Source organism: Anser brachyrhynchus (genome assembly GCF_964034855.1).
Source record: "Anser brachyrhynchus genome assembly, chromosome: 5".
NCBI classification, from domain to species: domain Eukaryota; kingdom Metazoa; phylum Chordata; class Aves; order Anseriformes; family Anatidae; genus Anser; species Anser brachyrhynchus.
The window spans coordinates 31,637,699-31,657,309 of NC_137699.1; the positions used below are offsets into that span (position 1 = coordinate 31,637,699).

The window sequence follows — 19,611 nt, forward strand, 5'->3', positions numbered from 1 at the left end:
TGGTAGAAATATACTAGGGCAGCTCCACCACAGTACGCAGAGCGCTTCTTCCAAGCCACTCCCAGATACCACTGTTCTTTCAACTAAAAACTGGTGCAGGTCTGTATTCCCCTCCAACTCCTAAGAGCATTCTGGGAATCTGATGCTCCAGTACAGAGAAAATACAATCCTAAATTGCTCTCTAAGTGAAATTGCATTGGTAGAAGGTTAAATCACCAGATCTCATGTGACGAGATAGATGCCTAGCAAGTATTACCAATACTCGACAGGAAAGCTTTATTTGGCCTAGTCCCTTTAAAATCCTCAAATGTAGTCCCATGCTTTACCAGTCTTTCAAAGAGATGGACACATTTGATAGTTTGAAGTCAGGCGATGTTGATTATGCAGGGATGAAAACTTAGAGTGTTTAAGAAAAGTAAAGATCAGAATATTCCTCTCTTCCCAGCCACATCCCTTCCTGTGTTAACATCAGGAGTTCCGAGAAATAAAAATAGAAGGGAAACTTCCTGGTTGCATAGTAGCAACTAGTTCTGCCAAGTTTTTCAAGGACAGGAAATTAAACAAAAACATTTCTAAGACAAAATAGTTCTAAACCATGTTTAGTTATAGAAGTATGTATTTTGTTGTGCACAATATAGTTTAACAATCAAAAGCAGAAACTGTAAACCTTCATTCTTAATAGAATCCAGAAATACAAAGATGCACAAGTGTTGATTACATTCCACAGACATGGGAAGCAAGCATCTATTCTACAGATGACAGTAAAATGATCCAAGAAGCAGACTGTTTTGTTCACTAACATGAAGGCACCAGCTCCCTGACAGGTTTGGCTCCTGTTGCATCGAAAAGATTATATTTAGCTAATACATAAGCTTAGAGTCTTGGAAATTATTTCCTTCTGTGATATGCATTGCAACATGAAGATTTTGCATACCAATCACAGCATTCTCTCAGTCAATATGAGAATTTGTGGCTAGAGCACAGGCAAGTCAAGAACATGGACTTGCAATAGCAAGGGAGAAGAACATTCCAAGGTGTTTCAAGATGCTACAGAGTGGATTTGCACTGGTCTAAGCAGAACACAAAACTGCTTTAGTATTCTGTTCCAGGAGACAATCATAGCTAAATAATGCATGCTTTGCTTTCATAATCAGCAAATATTCCTTCAATTAACCCAAAGTTTATAAGAAGGAAAACATTCAAATTCCCTATACTTTCCCAAGCAAGAGGCTGTTAGAAATTTACTATGCAATGTTCTTACAAGTACTTCTTTGCCACTTGTGTTTTTAAGCATGTAGTCTTCATTACCAATAGGGGTAGATAACGAACTTTCAGAATTTATTAGCTTTCCAATAATTACTGGATGCCAGACAGAAGCCAAGACATGGTACTAAAATATCCAGTCCCTGTAAAAAAAACACTCTGTCCTACATAAGACAGTCTACTACTGGCCTATTATATGCAGCATCTTCATCCTTTGGTCAGTTTTGTTTTTTTTTTTAACAAGTTGTGCTGGGAACAAACTGACAATATATTCGTAACACTGATTGTACTTCTGAAAACAAAAACATTTAACATTGTTCGTCTTACATTTCAGCAGATTAGTGTCATCTCTTTAGCCCTAGGATTTATTATTAATAGCTACAAAGATAACCTGTGGACTGTCAAAAAAAAAATCAATAAAACCCTGGGAATAAGTCTGGTTGTATCATAGTAAAATAGAAGTGTTTTTCCTCATTAGAGTAAAGCTTTACCTCACCTGGTCTTCTATTCTGCAAGACGAGAAACATTTTAGTTGTAATCAACTTGGAGTATTTCCGACTGCCAGATCCAAGTTCTGTAATAATAAACTAGTCAGGAATTAATTTAGAACTAGTTTATTTACAACTAGCAAACAGTTCTTACATACTTCAAGCTTCCTCCAGACTTATGACAAAGAAGTTGTATAATAAACTTATCTTCATTTTCAGTAGATTTACGAAGCTCCCCCAAAGTCACTTCTGAGAACAAACTCTGCATGATCTCAGTCACTTTTGCACTGGAGAAAGACAAACTGAACTCCAGTGAGAACTGGCCAAAATAGAATCCAATATGGGATGTGAGAAAGCTGCATGCTTTTCTACTCATTTTCTGTTTAGTTCCTTCCAGTTCAGATGCCTCACTCAAACACTAAAAACCTAACTTTTAGACGATGGACACAGTTTTCCATCAAAGAAACGCTTCAGGGAGATTTTTATTGTATTCTACTTGCATGCACAGAGAGTTTAAGATCAGTTATATAAACACACAATAATACTAGAAAAATGCAGCATGATTTCCTAGTCATGGCCTCCAAATATCAATTTACAGTGAAGAAATGGAAAACTATACACCCCTCCAGTTAGCTTTACATTAAAGTTGGTATGTTTAGAAAGTGTTTTTAAAGCCCTCAACCCAGAAGTAGTAATCAGTGGGCCTCTTGAATGTTTTAGTCCACATGCTCAACCCCAAACCAGTCATGTGGTCTGAACTGTAAAGCCATGGTTAACCTGCTTAGAGATACAAGTCTGACAATACTCACCAAGTCCCTGTTTTAGTGAAGACACTTAACTTATGAGGTATTTCAAACAGTGCAAAGTGCCCTCCTCAACTTTCCACAACTGTGAATTCACGTTACCCTGCTTATTCAACTTCAATAAAGAACTGTATTTTGGATGCAAGAAAAAAGACGGGGGGGGGGGGGGGGTGGGGAATAAAACATGAAGTAGTTCTCAAAGCCATGACACTTTTAGCCCTGAGCAGTTTAAGAAAGTGAAGGTAAATGAGTAGGAGGAAGTTAAGTTGACTGCTTTCTTGGAGTCAAGACCACGTTTACATGAAGCAATACAAAAAATAAAAGGAATCCCTATAGAAAGGGTACTGCTTCATTTTTCCCAGCCCCTCTCATTTCAGAATAGAGGAAGTTTCACAGATCCAAGAATATGGTGGCTTGCAGCTGGAAAGACAGTGTCACTGAACAATGACAGAGGGTTTTAATTTTCAATGAGTTTCTTCGCTCTGATGTTGGCTTGCTCAATGCGATCCCTGTTTGTATCTGCCTGAAAAAGACAAATTCATAGGTCATTTGCAAACTGCATGTAAAACACCCTAAAGATTTAAACTGACAGGAACTTTTGAATTGCAGAATATTTTCACAGTAGACAGAACAGAAGCCATTTTTATAAGATAGAAGTAAATTTATTTTATTTTTAAATCATCTTAGGCTGTCAATTTTATCAGAAACAAAATTAGGAGAAAAAAATTAGTCTTTAGCTAACCCTCAAAATATAGAGTAGCCTGCTTCAGCAAGTCAGGAAGAATTTACAGAACAAAGAGTTAAGGATCACCTCTCTCCAAGTGCTTGGACATCATAAGAACCCCTACAGAGAGGCTTCAATATTATGGACTAAGAGTAATGATGAAACTGAAAGTGACCTCTAGGCATAATGTTAGAATTGTTTTGCTAAGTGGAAATCCCTGGTTTCCACCCACACATCTATAGTGTCATGGTATCATAACAGCATGGTGTTTGTAAGTAAAGCCCTTTATTTTGTTATTGCCTTACTGCTACCAGAGCATCACAAAAAGTCAGCCACTGTATATAGGCTGAACAAGTATCAAGATACAGTTTTACTGAATGGTATGATAAGCGGCTTTGAAATACCCTATCCAGTCTGCTGTAGAGAATGAGCAATAGGGTTAATAAGCACAAAGCTAGCCTTTCCTCTCACCACGAGGAGTGGAACTCCCGAGAAGCTCTACCTATGGCAATGATCAGCCATTTCAAACTCATACTGAAATTAACTAGCATGACAACATCAGCAGTTCAAGCCCTTCCATCATGTTCTTTCCTTCCTGCCCTTCACATTGATGGCTGGGGCGTAGCAGAAATATATTACAAAAATTTGTCAAAAACACAAACAAAGCCACCCACATTTTGGAAATACATGGATTTAGCTAGCAGATACTCTTCCAAGGAAAAGGCAGTAATGTGTTTACTAGGGATATATTCAGACTACGATTGTAAAACAACACTGCAGGCTACCTGGAGTCACCCAATCAAGCCTATACTTTCCACATAGATTGGACTTAAAAAAAAAATCCGTATCAGCTCTCCTGGAATTAAGCTAAGTACTGCTCCTTGTTTCTTTATATGGTGTTGTCCTTTGGAGATTTACCTTCAACATCTTGATTCAGTTTCCACGTTGTTCACTGCATTTAAAAATGGTTATTTGCAGAAAAGAATTAAAGTATGCTGGACCATAGTCAGATTGCTAGTCTCAAAGCCAGGAGCTGCAGCTGGCATTTTTATTGCTCTTTCATAAAGAAATTCTAATTTTAGATTATATAGAAGTTAGTAATATTTAATGAACAAGATTTATTCAGATCACTAAAATGAAAGCATCAAGACAAAATAGATGCTTGAAACTACCAGAACAGAAACACTAATGCTAAAAATAGTAATTCCTATTTGCAGTTAATTTGACTGACAATTTTCAGTCCACTTTGTAAGTGCTAAGGGTTTCACATCACATTTTGAATTCTGATGAACTTTAGTTCTAGTGTCTTTTTAAAATGTTTGAGTTACTTCACTTGGAAGTTACCTCAGATATGCAGTTTCAGAGAACAGTGAAAGACAATTAAGACACGTCCAATAAGATCATGTTGATTGACATTAATATAACACCTACTACTAATTACTAGTCAAAACTGAGATGCTGACATAGGCACAAGCAGCATCTATGTCACACTAGCCAGTCTTGTTCTGAATATTTGAGAGCTGTTAATCCTATTGGGCTTTTCAGTGATATCTGACTTCCCATCTTGTCTTTTTTTTTTTTTTGTAAGTTTACAGCAACGTGTCTACTTCTGCTTTTTCAAAATCCATAACATACACCATTCATCAAAGCTTCTATTTCCCTTCTTAACCAAGAAGACTGTAAAAGAGCTTCTGTTCATTTTAAAATATGCGGATTTCTGAAATATGACCAACTTCCTCATTGGTTGCTCACTGGAAGAAACCCCCCAAATCAGATTTATGTATGATTAATCTATTTGAGGAAGCTCATCTTAAAAAAAAAAAATGGGGAAGAGTGGTGGCACAAGGAGATTTTTCTGGCTGGGACTAGCTAACTTCATGTGCAGATGAAAGCAGACCATGTCCCCGTGCATCCACAAAAGCTGTTATTTCTCATGGACACGCCTGGAGAGATTTTGAGTTAGGGCAAAGAAATACCTAGCAGTTTGGGTTTTGGTATTTATTTTTAAAAAGAATTCCTTATGAGTTTAGCTATTGTTTAAAACAACACACAGAACCACCAACTATTTGCTACCATGCACAATAAGATTCCCTGAAAGCAAAGATCTCAGACTTACAAAAAAGTCTACACTCCTGATCCAATGTAATTTAGTTGCTTTCAGAATAAGCAGTGACCAGAGCTGTATTTAAGACTTCTGACACTCTAAAGCACTTGAGTTTTCAGCTACATACCCAAACACCAAGTTCTCTCTCTCACTCAAGTCATGACAACTAGAGGATGCTATGATCTTAATTGCATATTTTACTGCAAATACAGGTCAATTAGACAGTGAGCCTTATCACTTCTCAGTAACAATCCTTACACTGAAGGCAGAGAACACTGTTGACACTTACCTTTACGTTTATCCGGTCTATTTGTTTGTTCTGGGCATCAATCTCATTGCCCATATCCAAAGCCATATTTTTCAGATTCCCAAGAATGTTTCCTACTTGAGTAAGATTTTCATCCATTTCGTCTTCTCTGGCATCATTTGTTATCCTGTTCAAATATTGAAGAGTGTTTCCATGAATCAAGAACTTGCTTTACTATACCCTAAAATTATTCTACTCTAATAGATTTTTTTTGTTGCAAAGTCACCTGACAGCCAATGTAGTCAAGCCAAGGTATTCTCTTATTTAAAATAGATAAATTCCAAGCAGGCAGTCCACCAAAAAGAGGATTCTAGGCTACCCACTACTAAAAAAATAGCCTTAGAATTTAAAATAGCAGCTACTAGAGAAATTTTAAGAAATTGCCTCAGATGTACTTGTATGGCAGTAAGAGTACTTGACATTTTTAACAGTATTATCAGAAACGAAACACTAGATAGAACTCTACTGTTCTCACTATAGAGCAAGAGCAAGGAAGTACAAGGTGAAACATTACACTATTGAAAATGTGCTACTTGGAGAGGAGATGGCAAAGACTAATAGATCCTCCAAGTAACAGTAAAGAGCTTGTTATTTAGCACCTTCACTTAAATTCTATCTGAAAGAAGCTGACAACTGGTAGATTACAATTCCTGCATTTAGGATAGATAACTATGAAGAAACAAACCGTGTAATATATCCACCGCTTGGTCCTCCAGAAGTCTGAGGTTGCTGCTGATTTATACTTCTTGGTTGCATGGATATCACATGATCTGCTGAGTTCTCCATTCCATCTCCCCATGTTGTTCGGTATGCTTTGCTAGACTCAAAGTTCTTCGTCCTACTCCATAAAAAACGGATATCTGAACTGTTCCATCAGAAAAAAATGGCATCCTGATTGAAGTCCTGAATTAATCTAGGATTGTCAGAAACATTTGTCTTGTGCCCTAAAGATACTAGATTTTTGGATATGAAAAGCCTTGTCTAGATATTACAATTTCTTTTATCAGGATAGTACAAACATAACCAAGTTACTCTAGGGACAGTTGGCTAATCTTGTGCTTGTACTAACACTTGAGACAGTATTTCCCTTGAAGCAGGGAACAGAAGAGAGGAAGCTTACAACAGTATCAGGAAAGCTTACATTGTCATGAAGTTGCATTTAAAACAAGAGTTAACCTAATGTGATGCTTAGGTAGTTTTGAGGGAAGAAAAGCAGATGAATGAAAAAAATTCCCACTAATACAAGCAGCTACACTATGCAAGATCACCATTCATCTCTACTGTTTTGTTCAACAGTTTCTATAGCCAAGTCCTTCTTCTTGATGTTAACCAAAATGAACCTGAGAAACATTAGAAAACAACAATCATGTTTAAACAGTAACAGCTCCTTCACTCTGCAAATTACCATTACACTTAATACACGAGAAAAAAAAAAACAAGCAAGCCCACAGAACACTAACATGAAGCAATCTGAAGAATCATGTATCTACAAAAACATATCTACGAAAGCAAGAGAGAAAGGAAATTAACAGAGAAGTAAGTTGTCACAAGAAATTACTTCAATGTAGATATCTAAAGAACATATTTTGAGAAGAACATTCTGTTTGTTGTCACTTTTGAGTTTGGATAACCCAGACCCCACTGCCACTTTTCTGCTTTGGTGGAAGCATGTGAAAGTCAACATATATATATATATATATATATATATATATATATATATATATATATATATATATATGTGTGTGTGTGTGTGTGTGTCTCCAGTACATCTAACTTCTAATTGTGAAGTAATATATTTCAATATTTATAGTGTCTTCAACATCAGTAGCCCAGATGTTTCATATTTGAAAAGGTGTGAAATCAGCTATAATGAAGAAATATCCTCTTCTAATTCCTTGAACATTTATGTAAACACAATAGGAAATTACTTCTCATAGGAGCTGAGATGTGAAATACAGCCTAGCATGAATACCTCAAGGGGAAGGAAAGGAGTCATTTCTCAGTTCATAATGGAAATGTTGCACCCAGGAGAATCCTAAAGAAACCTGAACTCGTCAATTCTAACAGCTTGTGCCTACAGAGCCTTAAATACCTCCTTAGGTTTTCTGCAACAAGATTGAGCATTACATTTTTGTCTCATTCATGCTAAAGTTGCAGCAGTTGGAGATATTTGTACACTTGGCTTTTGATTTAACAAAGTATTCAGTGCCAGAGGCAACAGTGAGGAATTTATTGAAAAAGGAGCCTGAAAAGTTTCACATCTGAATTAGACCACTAGAAACAGAAGTTGTTACTTAAACTAAACACAACTACTAAGAACAAATCTCATCACCTGATCTTTTAAGAGTTGTTTTTTAAGCTACTATGCATTCACATTTCTTGTGTTTTGTGTCTGTAAGAGTAAGGCAATCTATATAGCCTAGCAAAACAGCAAGGGTTCAAGCAGTTGGTCAAGCTTCCCACAGCCAATGCAATCTATAATAGTTGACATTTATTGTTACAACACATCACAATCACAAGGAGACATGCATGCAAACGACATGCACGTGCAAGCACACATCCAGGAGAAGCATCACCTTAGACAGCTGGTTAAACATACACACTGCGCTAATAAGACTGACCTTGTCCTAAAATCCACTTTCACCAGTTAAGCGAATACAGCTTCTTATCCTAGTCTTCATTTTAAGTAAGCAAGCGTCAGTGTTAGGAGAGAATGGAGAAGAAATCATAGTAAAGACCAGCGAACAGGTAAATTGATATTAGTGCACAGATTATATTAGAGTACTGCTAGTATTTTGTGGTTTTGCAAAGCTTTTGTGAATGAACTTAGTGTAGTGGAAGTGAGAAAAAGCAGTATTTCATCTGTTAAATGTTATGATTTACCTTTAGTAAAAGGAAAAACTCTGGAGACAGCCAGCTGGCAAAGAACTCTGACATTAACAGAAAGTTTCATGTACCAGAAAGTATATGAACAGCATTCGTTTTCTTCCTCATTGCCCTCTACTTACCTATTAAGTTTTCCTGCATATTACTTCCCATTTTGGTACACAATGTTTTTCTGTTTTTATTCATGTATTTGGGGTGCCGGAACAGTTTACAGATCCTGAGTTTGCTCAGTGGCAATAAGCTGTGTAATTAAATTCAGTGGAATAAAATAGCCAACTACAGAAAACAATGACTGTGTGTGTCAAAGTGCTTGAAGTCCATCAATTTGATAAAACTAATATAAAACAGTATGCACACCTATCTAGAGGTCAAAACAGAACGATCTGCTTTTTCAAGATACTAAAGGTAAGATTTTCAGTCTTAGAAGCCACATTCATATCTGTCCCAAACAATCCCCTAAGTATTATTTTGTTGGATAAGCAGGTTCAGCTACTCCAAAGGATTTTTACTCAAGTTTCTACCACCTCTCAGTTGAGTAAGTTGTGGTTTTTTCCCTCATGCTAAAGAGCTAAAAGCTAACACACAGGTGATATTAATTACCATGAAACACACATGCAAGAGTTTGTATAGTCACTAGTGAAATATTAAAGCTTTAACACCAACATCTGTTCTACTCTCTTCCTCCTTAAAGCATGAACTCCTTTTAAATGCCTGGAAAACCAATACTACCCTCCTCCAAAACAAATCTTTTTGCATGATATTGAATTATAACATTGAATGGTCCACCATTACCAGCCTTTATATAAGTTAGCAGAGAAGTACTTTTGAGAATAAATGATTGGTGGGATCACATTTCTAAGGGAAACAGGCATTTACATACAGCTATTTGTAGTCCAGTTTGGTCTCATTTGTATGTACATTGGTACTATTCTACTGAAAAGACATTTCAGAATCATAGAACCATTTTGCTTTATGGAGTTTAGGGTTCAAATGTGCAAAATGTTGCACAGTAGCTCCATTTACAGTGAAAGGTGCACAATATATGGTCAGATGTAAGTAAGCTTTAGCTAGTCTCATATGATTTTAAAAGTGTGCACCTCCACAAACCAAAACAAAGTTCCCAGAGATTCATCATTTTCACTTTTATAAAAGACCATCTCCCAGTGCAATAGCTATTGGGAACATCCAAGAACTTTAGACCTGTGTAACAATTTAACCAACCTGTTACAAGGACAGACACAGAGCCCACAACATTTGTTGAGTTCTGTCAGTGTCTTCTCAGCTTCTCTCATGTCCTTATTTATCTGGTCCATGCCTTCTTCTATGCGATTTAGCTGTTCTAGAAGAAGAACAAGTAACCTGAATAAACACACATTTGGAGGTGGGGGTGAACTTACACTTCTTTACAGCAGGAACTTACAAGATACAGTTCCATCCTGATATAAAGACAAGTGTCTTTTTTGCTTTCCTGCTTTCTGGAATTTATTTTGTAGAAAGAGATTAAGTAATTAAGTTTTGTTTACTATATCAAAACCATTTTCCCCATCCTCAGAACAGCCCTTTTGTTGCTGCTTTTTGAATAAATGCTGTCAGTCCTGCTGTTGTGGAAAGCAATGGCTTCAGTAGCACAAGGTGCATCACATTGTTACTACTAGTTTCTCAACTACTTTAAATTGTCCTGTAGATGCTACAAATGCATGGGAATAGCCAATTAATAGATCTCATTTTCAGAATCACAATCATCTAGATTGGAGAAGACCTTCAAGATCAGCAAGTCCAGCCATCAACCTGGCCTATCAAGTCTCATCACTAAACCGTGTCCCTTAATGCCACATCCACACATTTCTTAAATTCCTCCAGAGCTTGGGAATCCATCACATCCTTGGGCAGCACACATCAATACTTCAACAACCTCTCCATGAAAAAATTCTTCCTAATATCCAATCTAAACCTCTCCTGGCACAACTTAAGACCATTTCCTCACATCCTATGGCGTGTCACCTACCTTCACACACAGGTTTTTAAAAAGCCTTGAGTTTCCACAACTCTTGAATTATAATCCTTTTTCTAACAACTGTAGGATATATCATTTATGTTTGGGAGGAAGAAGGAAGAACTCACCTCCTTGTTCATCCAGCATCGTAATAGTCTTGATGCCAACATCTTGAGACTGTAGAAAGAAGTTTGTGTACATAAAAACAGTCTTCAATATACCAGTGCAAAATCTGAAGGTCTCTAGAGTAGATTTTATAATTCAAGTTCATAATAGAATATTATGCTAGGAATAACTTCTGTAGTAAAGTACACTAAGCCTCAAATTGGATCTTACGTTAGCCTGGTAATATCATTACCTGTTATGCTATCTCAGTTTCTTTTATATTACCAAAAGAATATAAAATGTATTGTAATACTTAGATTGAACTACGAGAGAGCTATCATATTTAATTATTTTTAACATTACAACTGATGAACAGATGGTAAGAAGGTATATGCAGAACTACTTTTGTATAGAAGCAGGAACAGCCCTGTCCTCTACTACCCTACCACACTCTACTAAGCCATACCCTCCTCCTCAAAGCAGGACATTTTCACACTATTCACAGACAATGTGAGCTAGAAGAAACATGCGAAGTGCTATGAGAACCAAAACTGCCAAAGCCACGACTGACTGACACAGAACTGTATGCAATTGATCTGTAGCGTTTGGAGACCAGGCTATTTTGCTTATGAGGAAAGCAGTCAAAAAGGACATCGATCCTTTCTGTGACCTTAATTACATAATCTGAAAACATTAGGTTTAAGTCATTCTAACTCCATGACATTTTTTTTTTTTTTTAAAGTTTGAGAAAGACAGAAAGTGATGAAGATCACTTTTTGATAGTTAAAATGCTGCTTCTCATACTTCAAATGTATAAAGCCCTAGCGGAAAAAAGCTTCCTTACCTCAATGGCCAAGCCAAGAATCCTCCTTGTGCTTTCCAAAGACTAGGAAGAGAAGAATTTTGAGTGTTAATAGCATATCAGTCTCTGAAAGTGTTCTTCACTAGTTCATTGTAGTAAGGCAACTATTTTACACAAGTTCATCAGCCTGCCGATATGTAACACTACATCTGTGTTGCAGCTATCTATCACCATCCTAGAGGTTAATTAGCCACTGCAGAAACTCTTGTTTTTTCTAGTACTTAACAGTAATTTGCTTATCCCATACAAAAGTCAAAGAAAGTATATTTTTATTTAACTAAAATTCATTAGAAAGGAATTAGATGCATGAAGTGTCAACATGACTAAGAATCACGCATAAGCACCTAATCTGCCTTGCACCTAATCTGCCTAATCTGCCTCGCCAAGTAGGTGGCTTTACAACTGAAAAGTTCATTCCTGAAACTAAGAATGAATTTAGTTTGGGCTCTAGTATTTACTAAGTAAAGAGAGGTTTTGAACACTTGGCTATACTCTTGCAAAATCATCACCCTAGATTATTTTAAAAAGATACTGTAATCTTGGCAGGTAACTATTCTAAACCCAGATAGCCTCCTAAAGTATTTACCTCATCAGTGACCTGGTTGGCCCTCAGATGAATTTCTTCAGCCGATAGTTCAGCCATGATGAAGAACTATCACTTGCAAGTAATCAAGTTAAAAGAGAATCTTCTCCCTGGAGAAAGAGATAACAGACAGTATGAACACTTGAAATAATTCTATTGGTTAAGTCAAAACAGCCTTTTATCAGTATTTTGCCCTGCAACAAGACAATTCCAAGAATGAAGACATACACATCTCATTTGGCGTAACACAATATATGTTCAGAAGGCACTAAAAGATTTGTTCAGCTGACCTAATATAACCAAAGAGCTATAAGAAATGCAGGAACAATCAGTACATGAAATTGTTTCCTTTCCAAGACTTGACTTCATAAGCATTTTTGGAAAACTATCTATTGTTAGCTTAAGACAAAAATCAGGACATAGACAAGTCTTAAAATAAAAAGCCTTTCCATGTTGGAAAAACATTTGTTTACCCAGTAATCTGGAAAGAAATAGTTTTCTGAAGTACTTAAATTCCTAGCATGAACCTTAAGTGCTCTTCACCTTCTATGTGAAGGATTTTGACAAGACAGTCCAAAGAGGAAGCACTAACACAGACCAAGCACCACCTAAAGGGATTCCAGGAGCACTTTAGAAATAATTCTTGTTATGATATGGTGAATCCCTCAGATGCAAGAGCAGCAGGAAGTTATAAGTGGTATCTCTGCAACTCTTGCAAATGTTTCAGCTCACTTTCCTTGTAATAAGATGGGACCAAGATTTTTCTTTAGATATAACTCAAGTCCTAATACACTATGGTTTAACTTCTACTGTAAATAGGAGATATTTTTGCCTGAAGAGACAGCAGGAAAAAGCAAGTCAGTTGACAGATTGTGTATTGTTATCAGAGAAGTGTTTTTTAAAGCTAAGACTGTGCATTTTTGTTGGAGGAATGCTAATAAAGGCAGTACTCCTAGCAACAGGAAGAACAGAAGTCCCAAGCTACATAAGACATTAATAATCTGAAGTTAAGGAAATTCTTTAAGAGTTGTTTTTTCATCTTTGTTCTTTCATATCAGTAGCTTCCAATTAAATTCAGGTTATCCAGATACCCACTCCAAAATGTCCTGCTTGTATGGCAAAAACATGTTCTATTTTTCCTTACAAAAACCATATTTTAGAAGGCATAGCATTAGTAACTGCTCCTAGAAGGAGAAATTCATCCAGATTCACCCAGCTGTCAGCTAGGGAACACATGTTCACAGCTCCTTATAGGAAGCACATGTATCTGATACAATCCCATATAACTGAAGTACTTCAGGATTTGGAGTATATCAGCAGATCTGTCTTTAGCATGTGACATACCTCTTCAGTCTAAGACTGAGGTTTTTCTAAGTAGCTATCAACACTTTTCTTTTTCAATCAAGAAAAAAAGCTCTCATAAGGCCTAATAGTTCAGTTCACATTAGTCCAGTCATCTGACCGTACAATCAGGAACTTATTAAGTTAGTACTAAGTTGGAAGAGTTAACATTACATTTACTTAATATTCAGAAGCAGGATGAAATCTCAGTTACACAGTTGACATTGAACAACTGTTTCTTTACTATCCTGATTGCTGTCACTGTGTGGCACCTGAAGCAGGGAAGGCCTGGCCAAACCTGCAACAGTCAAATGCTTCTGCAGCTTGGAGCCATCAAACTCATTTCTCGTCTTAGAGAGCCAAAGGGATGTCATGCCCCCGCCCTGCAAGTGCAACAGCTTCCCAAGAATCCCATTGTAATTGCAGAACAGGGCTGGACACGCAGCTGTGTTCCCAGAGCAATCTAGAGATTTCCTTCTCAGCAGCCCTGGTGTCCTGCTTCTCTTTGCAGCTGTGGGGTCAGGCTACCCAGCGTAAGCAAAACTGATGGCCCCAGGCTGTTACGGCCACCACTACACAATACAGTAACAGTTTCTGTGCTTCTGAAGCAGGGTATGACACTAAATAAAACTCTCAGCCATGTGTTAAATAAACATTTGTTTATAAAATAAGACTTCAATGGGTAATAAGGCTCTCGCCTTTTTGAATAAATACTAGCAAATACATTGCTCTACTACCTTCATGTCATGACAGCGCCTAAAGTCTGAAGGAAGAGTGTAAACCTTATCTGGCCAGATAAGGAGTTCTGTACTTGGTTCAGTACTGCCAGAATGTCATCCTGTGCCACTAGAGCTACAAGTTCATGAGGACAATAAAAACAGAACTGCAGCGAGACTGAGAAAGGAGAAGGAGACAACAGCCAACACTTCCAATTCTCAAGCTAGTAGTTCTTGGTGGTATAATCTGGAAGGTAACATATTACCGTGAGGCAATAATTAACTTCAGGACTGAAGTTCACCTATGCAATCCCAAATTCGCCCTGGGCTTGCAGAATTATTAATGTCTTATGAAAGACAAGGCAATGCTGAAATATGGAATTACCTGAAGAGCTACTTCATGTACTATTAGCTATCAAACCGTACCTCCCCAACTTCATCCTGCTTACATCACCTTACTAAAGAACTAGCGATCCATATTTGGCACAAATAAGTTTGGAGTAATATTAAACCCAGAAAGTGTCAGAGGTTGCATCCGAGACCAGACAGCTTGAAAACGTAAGCACTTGTTGCTGAAACTACAAGTTTTATCAGCTCACAGATGATCTTGGCTTTCCTCTAGCTTTCTCACAGCTCTCTAGACAACTCTATTGCCAGAAAGCAAGAAGTTCTGTGGAAATCCACAGCATTTCCGTCCTGCTTTCCCTCAGACCAATGGTTGTTGTTCTTGCAACTGTTTGTGAGTTGACCTAACACTGAAGAAATCCAGCTGCATGACACAGAAGAGAAGAGCCCCTCCACAAAGCAGACACCCGTAATATGGAGCAAAACCTTCTTAACCCAGTCAATTCCAGGATGACTCGAAGCTGAGTTATGCCTGTGCTTTTCTTCTGGTGCTCATATTAGGATACCTGTAGTGTTTTGCCTCTTGTGGGACAAAACATCAAAATCTGGAGAGACAGTTCACATGCTCAGTTACACTTGCTAGGATAATGGACCTCTGTCAGAAGAAGCCAAACCAAACCACTCGGACTCTTTGAGACAGGTGTTCTGACAAGCTTTTTCACAGGTAAGAGGGTTCCAGTCATTTCTGATCAGTTCTTGAGATCTTATGCCACTGAAAACAGCAGCAGCACCTTCTGTTTCTCTGGACTTCACAAAAAGCTTACCCACCTTCACTTTTCAGCCACTGCCATTAGAGCTATGTACAAGATGCATTTCCTTCTTAAGATAGGCCTCGGATAGCATGCTTTTTGAATTGGTTTTATTATAATGCCTGTTCAAAGTTGAATATCCAAAATTGATGGACTCCAAAACAGGCTGTAACTTGATTCTCCTATTTGAGCTGGTCAGCCATGCTTTTGCAGACTGCAGTAGCTCTGCGGAGGAAGGCAGTGCCAGACAGAGATATTCCCTAGGACTGCTCATCACACAGCGGTTTGTAACACCCAAACAAGCACGTGGGAGTAACTGAGAAGAAATCAAACATTTCCAAAAAAGCCTGTTTCCAACAATGGAGAAATACACTCTGTAGCTAGGTGTCTAATTGGAGTAGTTGGAACATCGCAGGTGCCTAGCTGGTAGGGATGCTGCAAGACTTCCCTAAAGAACATAGCACCTAAGATAAAGCAATTTTTACTGGCAGAGTAGCTCAGCTAACCCAACAGAACACAAGATACACACATACAGGGTACACAGGCCCCAGTCTTTCTTTCTAGAAAACACTCAATGCGACTGAAATATTCGTGGCATATATTTTTTATCATAATATAAGTTTTGCTAAACACAAGCATTTATTTTTAGTATCAATGTCCATTTTCTTTGCTTCCTTATAAAAAAGCATTCTGCTGTTGTAGTTTAGTACTCCAGTTTAGAGAGAAACAAGTTTTAAACAAGAACCTAGGCATGCCTCACAAGGACCTATACATCCATTTGCAGTGTGCCTAAATTCAAAGCAGAACTTCTTTAAAGAAGGACGTGGAGTCAGCCATATTTGCTTTTTGTTATCAGCTCCTTGCAGTATTTACTCAGCTACCAGACTACAAGGATTATGGTTAAACACATTCCAGTGCAACTCCCCTTGTAGCCCACCCCTACATACAAAAACCTGGCACCTACAGACAGTGTAGAGCTGAGGCTGCTATCAAAAGCATATTTTCCTGAAGTAATGGGCCTCATGAAACTTTTCTACCAAGTTAGAAGACAATACATTCTTCAGCTTAACTATCACTGCCCTATAAAAAGGGAGGCTCATTGAGAAACACAGGCAGCAAGCAGACACGAGGCCTGCAAATCATAAGGGTCTGCCTTCTCCAACATGTTTTACTTAGGAGACTGGGGGACAGGAGGAAGTTCTCTAAATTTCCAGCTCTGACCACAAGCATTAGATAAGACATTATCTCTTCACAAGTTGACACAAATTGTGCTAAGATATTCTACAAGCTTACTGCTATCATCCAGAACAAAACATTCTAATTTTGATATTAGTTGAGCATGGACAAGAGTTAAATTACTTCTATCACTTGGACAAGAGGAACAAGGAGATAAGGGAAAGAAATGCATGTCTACACAGACTTCTTCCCCCCCCTACTTGCTACACATTCAAGTTAGTGGCTCCAAAACCCCAGGAAAAGCCTTGAATTGAGGCTCTTATACAAAAGATTTATGTTAGAGAAGGCCAAGGAAAAGAGATCAAAGGCAATTTTACAGAACAGTTTAAAACCCCAATTAAGCTATTCCCTGCAGAGGAATGAGTGATATGAGAGGCGCTTTGGGGCTTGTATTAGCATGTATTAGCAGACCCATTCAAAGCATGATTGGCTTAGACATCTTCACTTGGTACATGCACATAAGGCACCTGAAGCGTTTCAGTAGTTTCTTCATCTAACTGGAGTTATACCAACACTCGGTTTCCAGCATAAGCAAGGCACAGATATAAAAGAAAGCAAGTTGCAACCTTGCTCTTGATGTATTTTGAATAGTCTTTTCTGGCTTTCATTTATAAATAAGCACAAGAAAAATATTTGTAAATGCTTTCAAGGTAATAAAAGCTATGGCAGTCAATTTACACAGCTTGAATAAGCTTTTCTCCAGCAGAGGCTGCAAAGCAAATCTAATACTTACTAACTCTAAGAAAAAACAGAAAGTTTACTTCCTTGTTTCATAATAGTCATGGTATATTGAAGTTGTGCTATCCAAAGCACTCAAAACCTTTAAGTAGTTTCTGACTTACAGATCTTTATGAATTTATACCAACTGCAAGCTACCAGAATGCCTACAAAAGTGCTTCTTGAGCCACAATTACACCGTCTGCATCTGGAAAGGATATCAAGATACCTACTGTAAACAGAAGTTGTTTGAAACCTGCATTCAGTATAGGAATATTTTTACAACATCATTACAGCTAGAGACTGTATGCGTTTCTTCCGTTCCTCTGACCTAATACACTTAAAACATTTTAATTTTGAAAGGGAGTGACTGTCAGAAGTGACAACTTTTCCTAAACCAGATGGATTTAGCTTGCATTAGACCTAAAATTGTTTTGATCACCTGTACTTCCACAAACCCATCCTGAATGGTCACCAAATTCAGCCCTGCATCTCTGGCAGACATGAAGCAGTTCTGTGTCTCCAACAGACCAAAGACCTTTCAGAAGTGTCAGACATCCATTGCCTTTGCCAAATATCATGGATTAATTCCTCATTGTCTAGCAGTCCTCTTTATTCGAGCCTAGCCTGCTCTAATCAACACCACAAGGTTTCCTCCCACACTGCTAATCTGAAACTAGAAATTTGTTTCCCTTCTGAGCACAAAAGGATGATGATTTTAGAGGAGCTATTCCCAAGCCACGAATAAAAACTACTTAAGTCCTATGAAGTATTCCAGCAAGGCTCCATGCTTAAATCCTCAAGCTGTTTTTCTCCTTGGTATGTAGTGCAAGTTCTTTACAGTCTGACATTGCACATTGTAGAGTTAAGTGGAAAGTTTTCATACATACTATGTTCACATTATTCATTTTTAGCACGTTGTGGTATGAAAGAATCCTATCCCTCCCATTCCTGAATTCCCATATTTGGTTACCTCTTCATTTCAGGTAAATTACAAATGAATTCTTGTACTTGAATCCTTTTAATATAATGCACTATTGAATACACTAAAATATGCTTTCCACTGATTTTCTGTCTTTACATATACAAGTACAAAGGAAGAAATATTCAGTATCTCCCAACTGATATATCTAAAACATGACTGAGAGATGCAGCCTCCGCCTTCTTGAGGATAACCTCATCAGAAAGGTATGAGCCAGGAGGTGACATAACCCTGCTGCTCCAGCAGCTGACGGAGAGCCAGAATCTCCCGAGCTGTAATTTCAGCCATCAGCTCTGATACCGCCTCCGGTGACCAGGGATGCTCTGTCGGCTCCTTCACCGAGAAAATGAGCTGTTGCCTTCCCCATGAGATGATAAATTCAGGAAATGGTATTTTTAGGAAAAATGACCATTATTTATGAAGTTTCTAGGCCTTGTTGTAAAGATTAAAAACTAGAGAGGCTACAGGGTAGGTGGAATCTTTATCGAGGATTTGTTCTGCTGTTGTGCTTTCAGAAATTTCATATCGCCAGCATAGAAGGAGATTTTTTTTTAAAAAATAGACGCTTCCTTAGACACACTAAAGGGTTATCCTACGTCTTAGGCTATTGTGCCCACCCAACGGGGACCGGTGCACAGTCTCGGCAGCAGGACGGAGCCCTCTGTCCCCTCACGCCCCCGAGCCCAACGAACAACGCGGCCGCAGCGCTGGGGCCGGGGCCGAAGCAGGAACCGTCCCCGCACGCTTCCTGCTCTCCCTATCGCCTTCCTCAGCAGGCTCCGACAGCCCGGGCACCGGGCGCTACTAACGCCGCCGCCCCGCGCTCCGCTCCCCTCCACCGCCCCCGGCTGGGCCCGGAAAAGCGACCGCGCTGCCCCAAAACGCGCCTCGGAAGAATACAGAGCCGGGGACAAGCACCTACCGCCGAGCCGAGCTGAGCCGTCCCGTGTCGAGCCTCGCCCCGCCGCGCCGACCCTTTAAGAGCCCATGTCCCGCGGAAGCGGGAGGCAGCACCGCCCATCGGCCGCGTAATGGAGGTCGCCCTTCCGCCCGGGCACTGCGCAGCCACCATGACTACGTTTCCCAGCAGGCACCGCGGGAGAGAGAGGAAAGCTTCCCGGCTTGCAGCGCGGCTGCCTCCTCAGCGCCCCATTGGCTGCGCTGAGAGCTTGCCCCGCCTCCCCGTGCGCCGCGGGTCTCCGGGGGACGCCGCGGCACTGGTGCTGCAGGGCGGCGGCGGCGGCGGGGCCCGGGCGGGTGGAGGGCGCTCGGTGCCGGCGGGGATGGGACGGGCGGGCGGGCCGCTGCCCCGCCGGGGGGCGCCGCGGGTGAGTACCGGCACCGGGC

General features: G+C 39.2%; 2 protein-coding genes across 2 annotated transcripts in view; one reads left to right on the forward strand and one right to left on the reverse strand.

The window, feature by feature from the left end:
• Positions 1-1,485: 1,485 nt before the first annotated feature.
• Positions 1,486-19,317, reverse strand: SNAP23 (synaptosome associated protein 23). The gene is made up of 8 exons (XM_080594867.1): positions 19,187-19,317; positions 12,122-12,228; positions 11,518-11,559; positions 10,697-10,745; positions 9,797-9,914; positions 6,375-6,527; positions 5,672-5,816; positions 1,486-3,077 (listed from the first exon to the last, which is right to left on the reverse strand). Exons 2-8 carry the CDS (start codon positions 12,176-12,178, stop codon positions 3,012-3,014), a joined length of 630 nt encoding a protein of 209 aa, XP_080450993.1. The 5' UTR covers positions 12,179-12,228; positions 19,187-19,317; the 3' UTR covers positions 1,486-3,011.
• A 139-nt stretch (positions 19,318-19,456) lies between these two features.
• ZNF106 (zinc finger protein 106) overlaps positions 19,457-19,611 on the forward strand; it is a 41,761-nt gene continuing 41,606 nt past the window's right edge. Inside the window, exon 1 of the mRNA XM_080594815.1 lies at positions 19,457-19,592. The gene's annotated coding sequence lies outside the window, so the exon portion shown is untranslated. The remainder of the gene's footprint in view (positions 19,593-19,611) is intronic.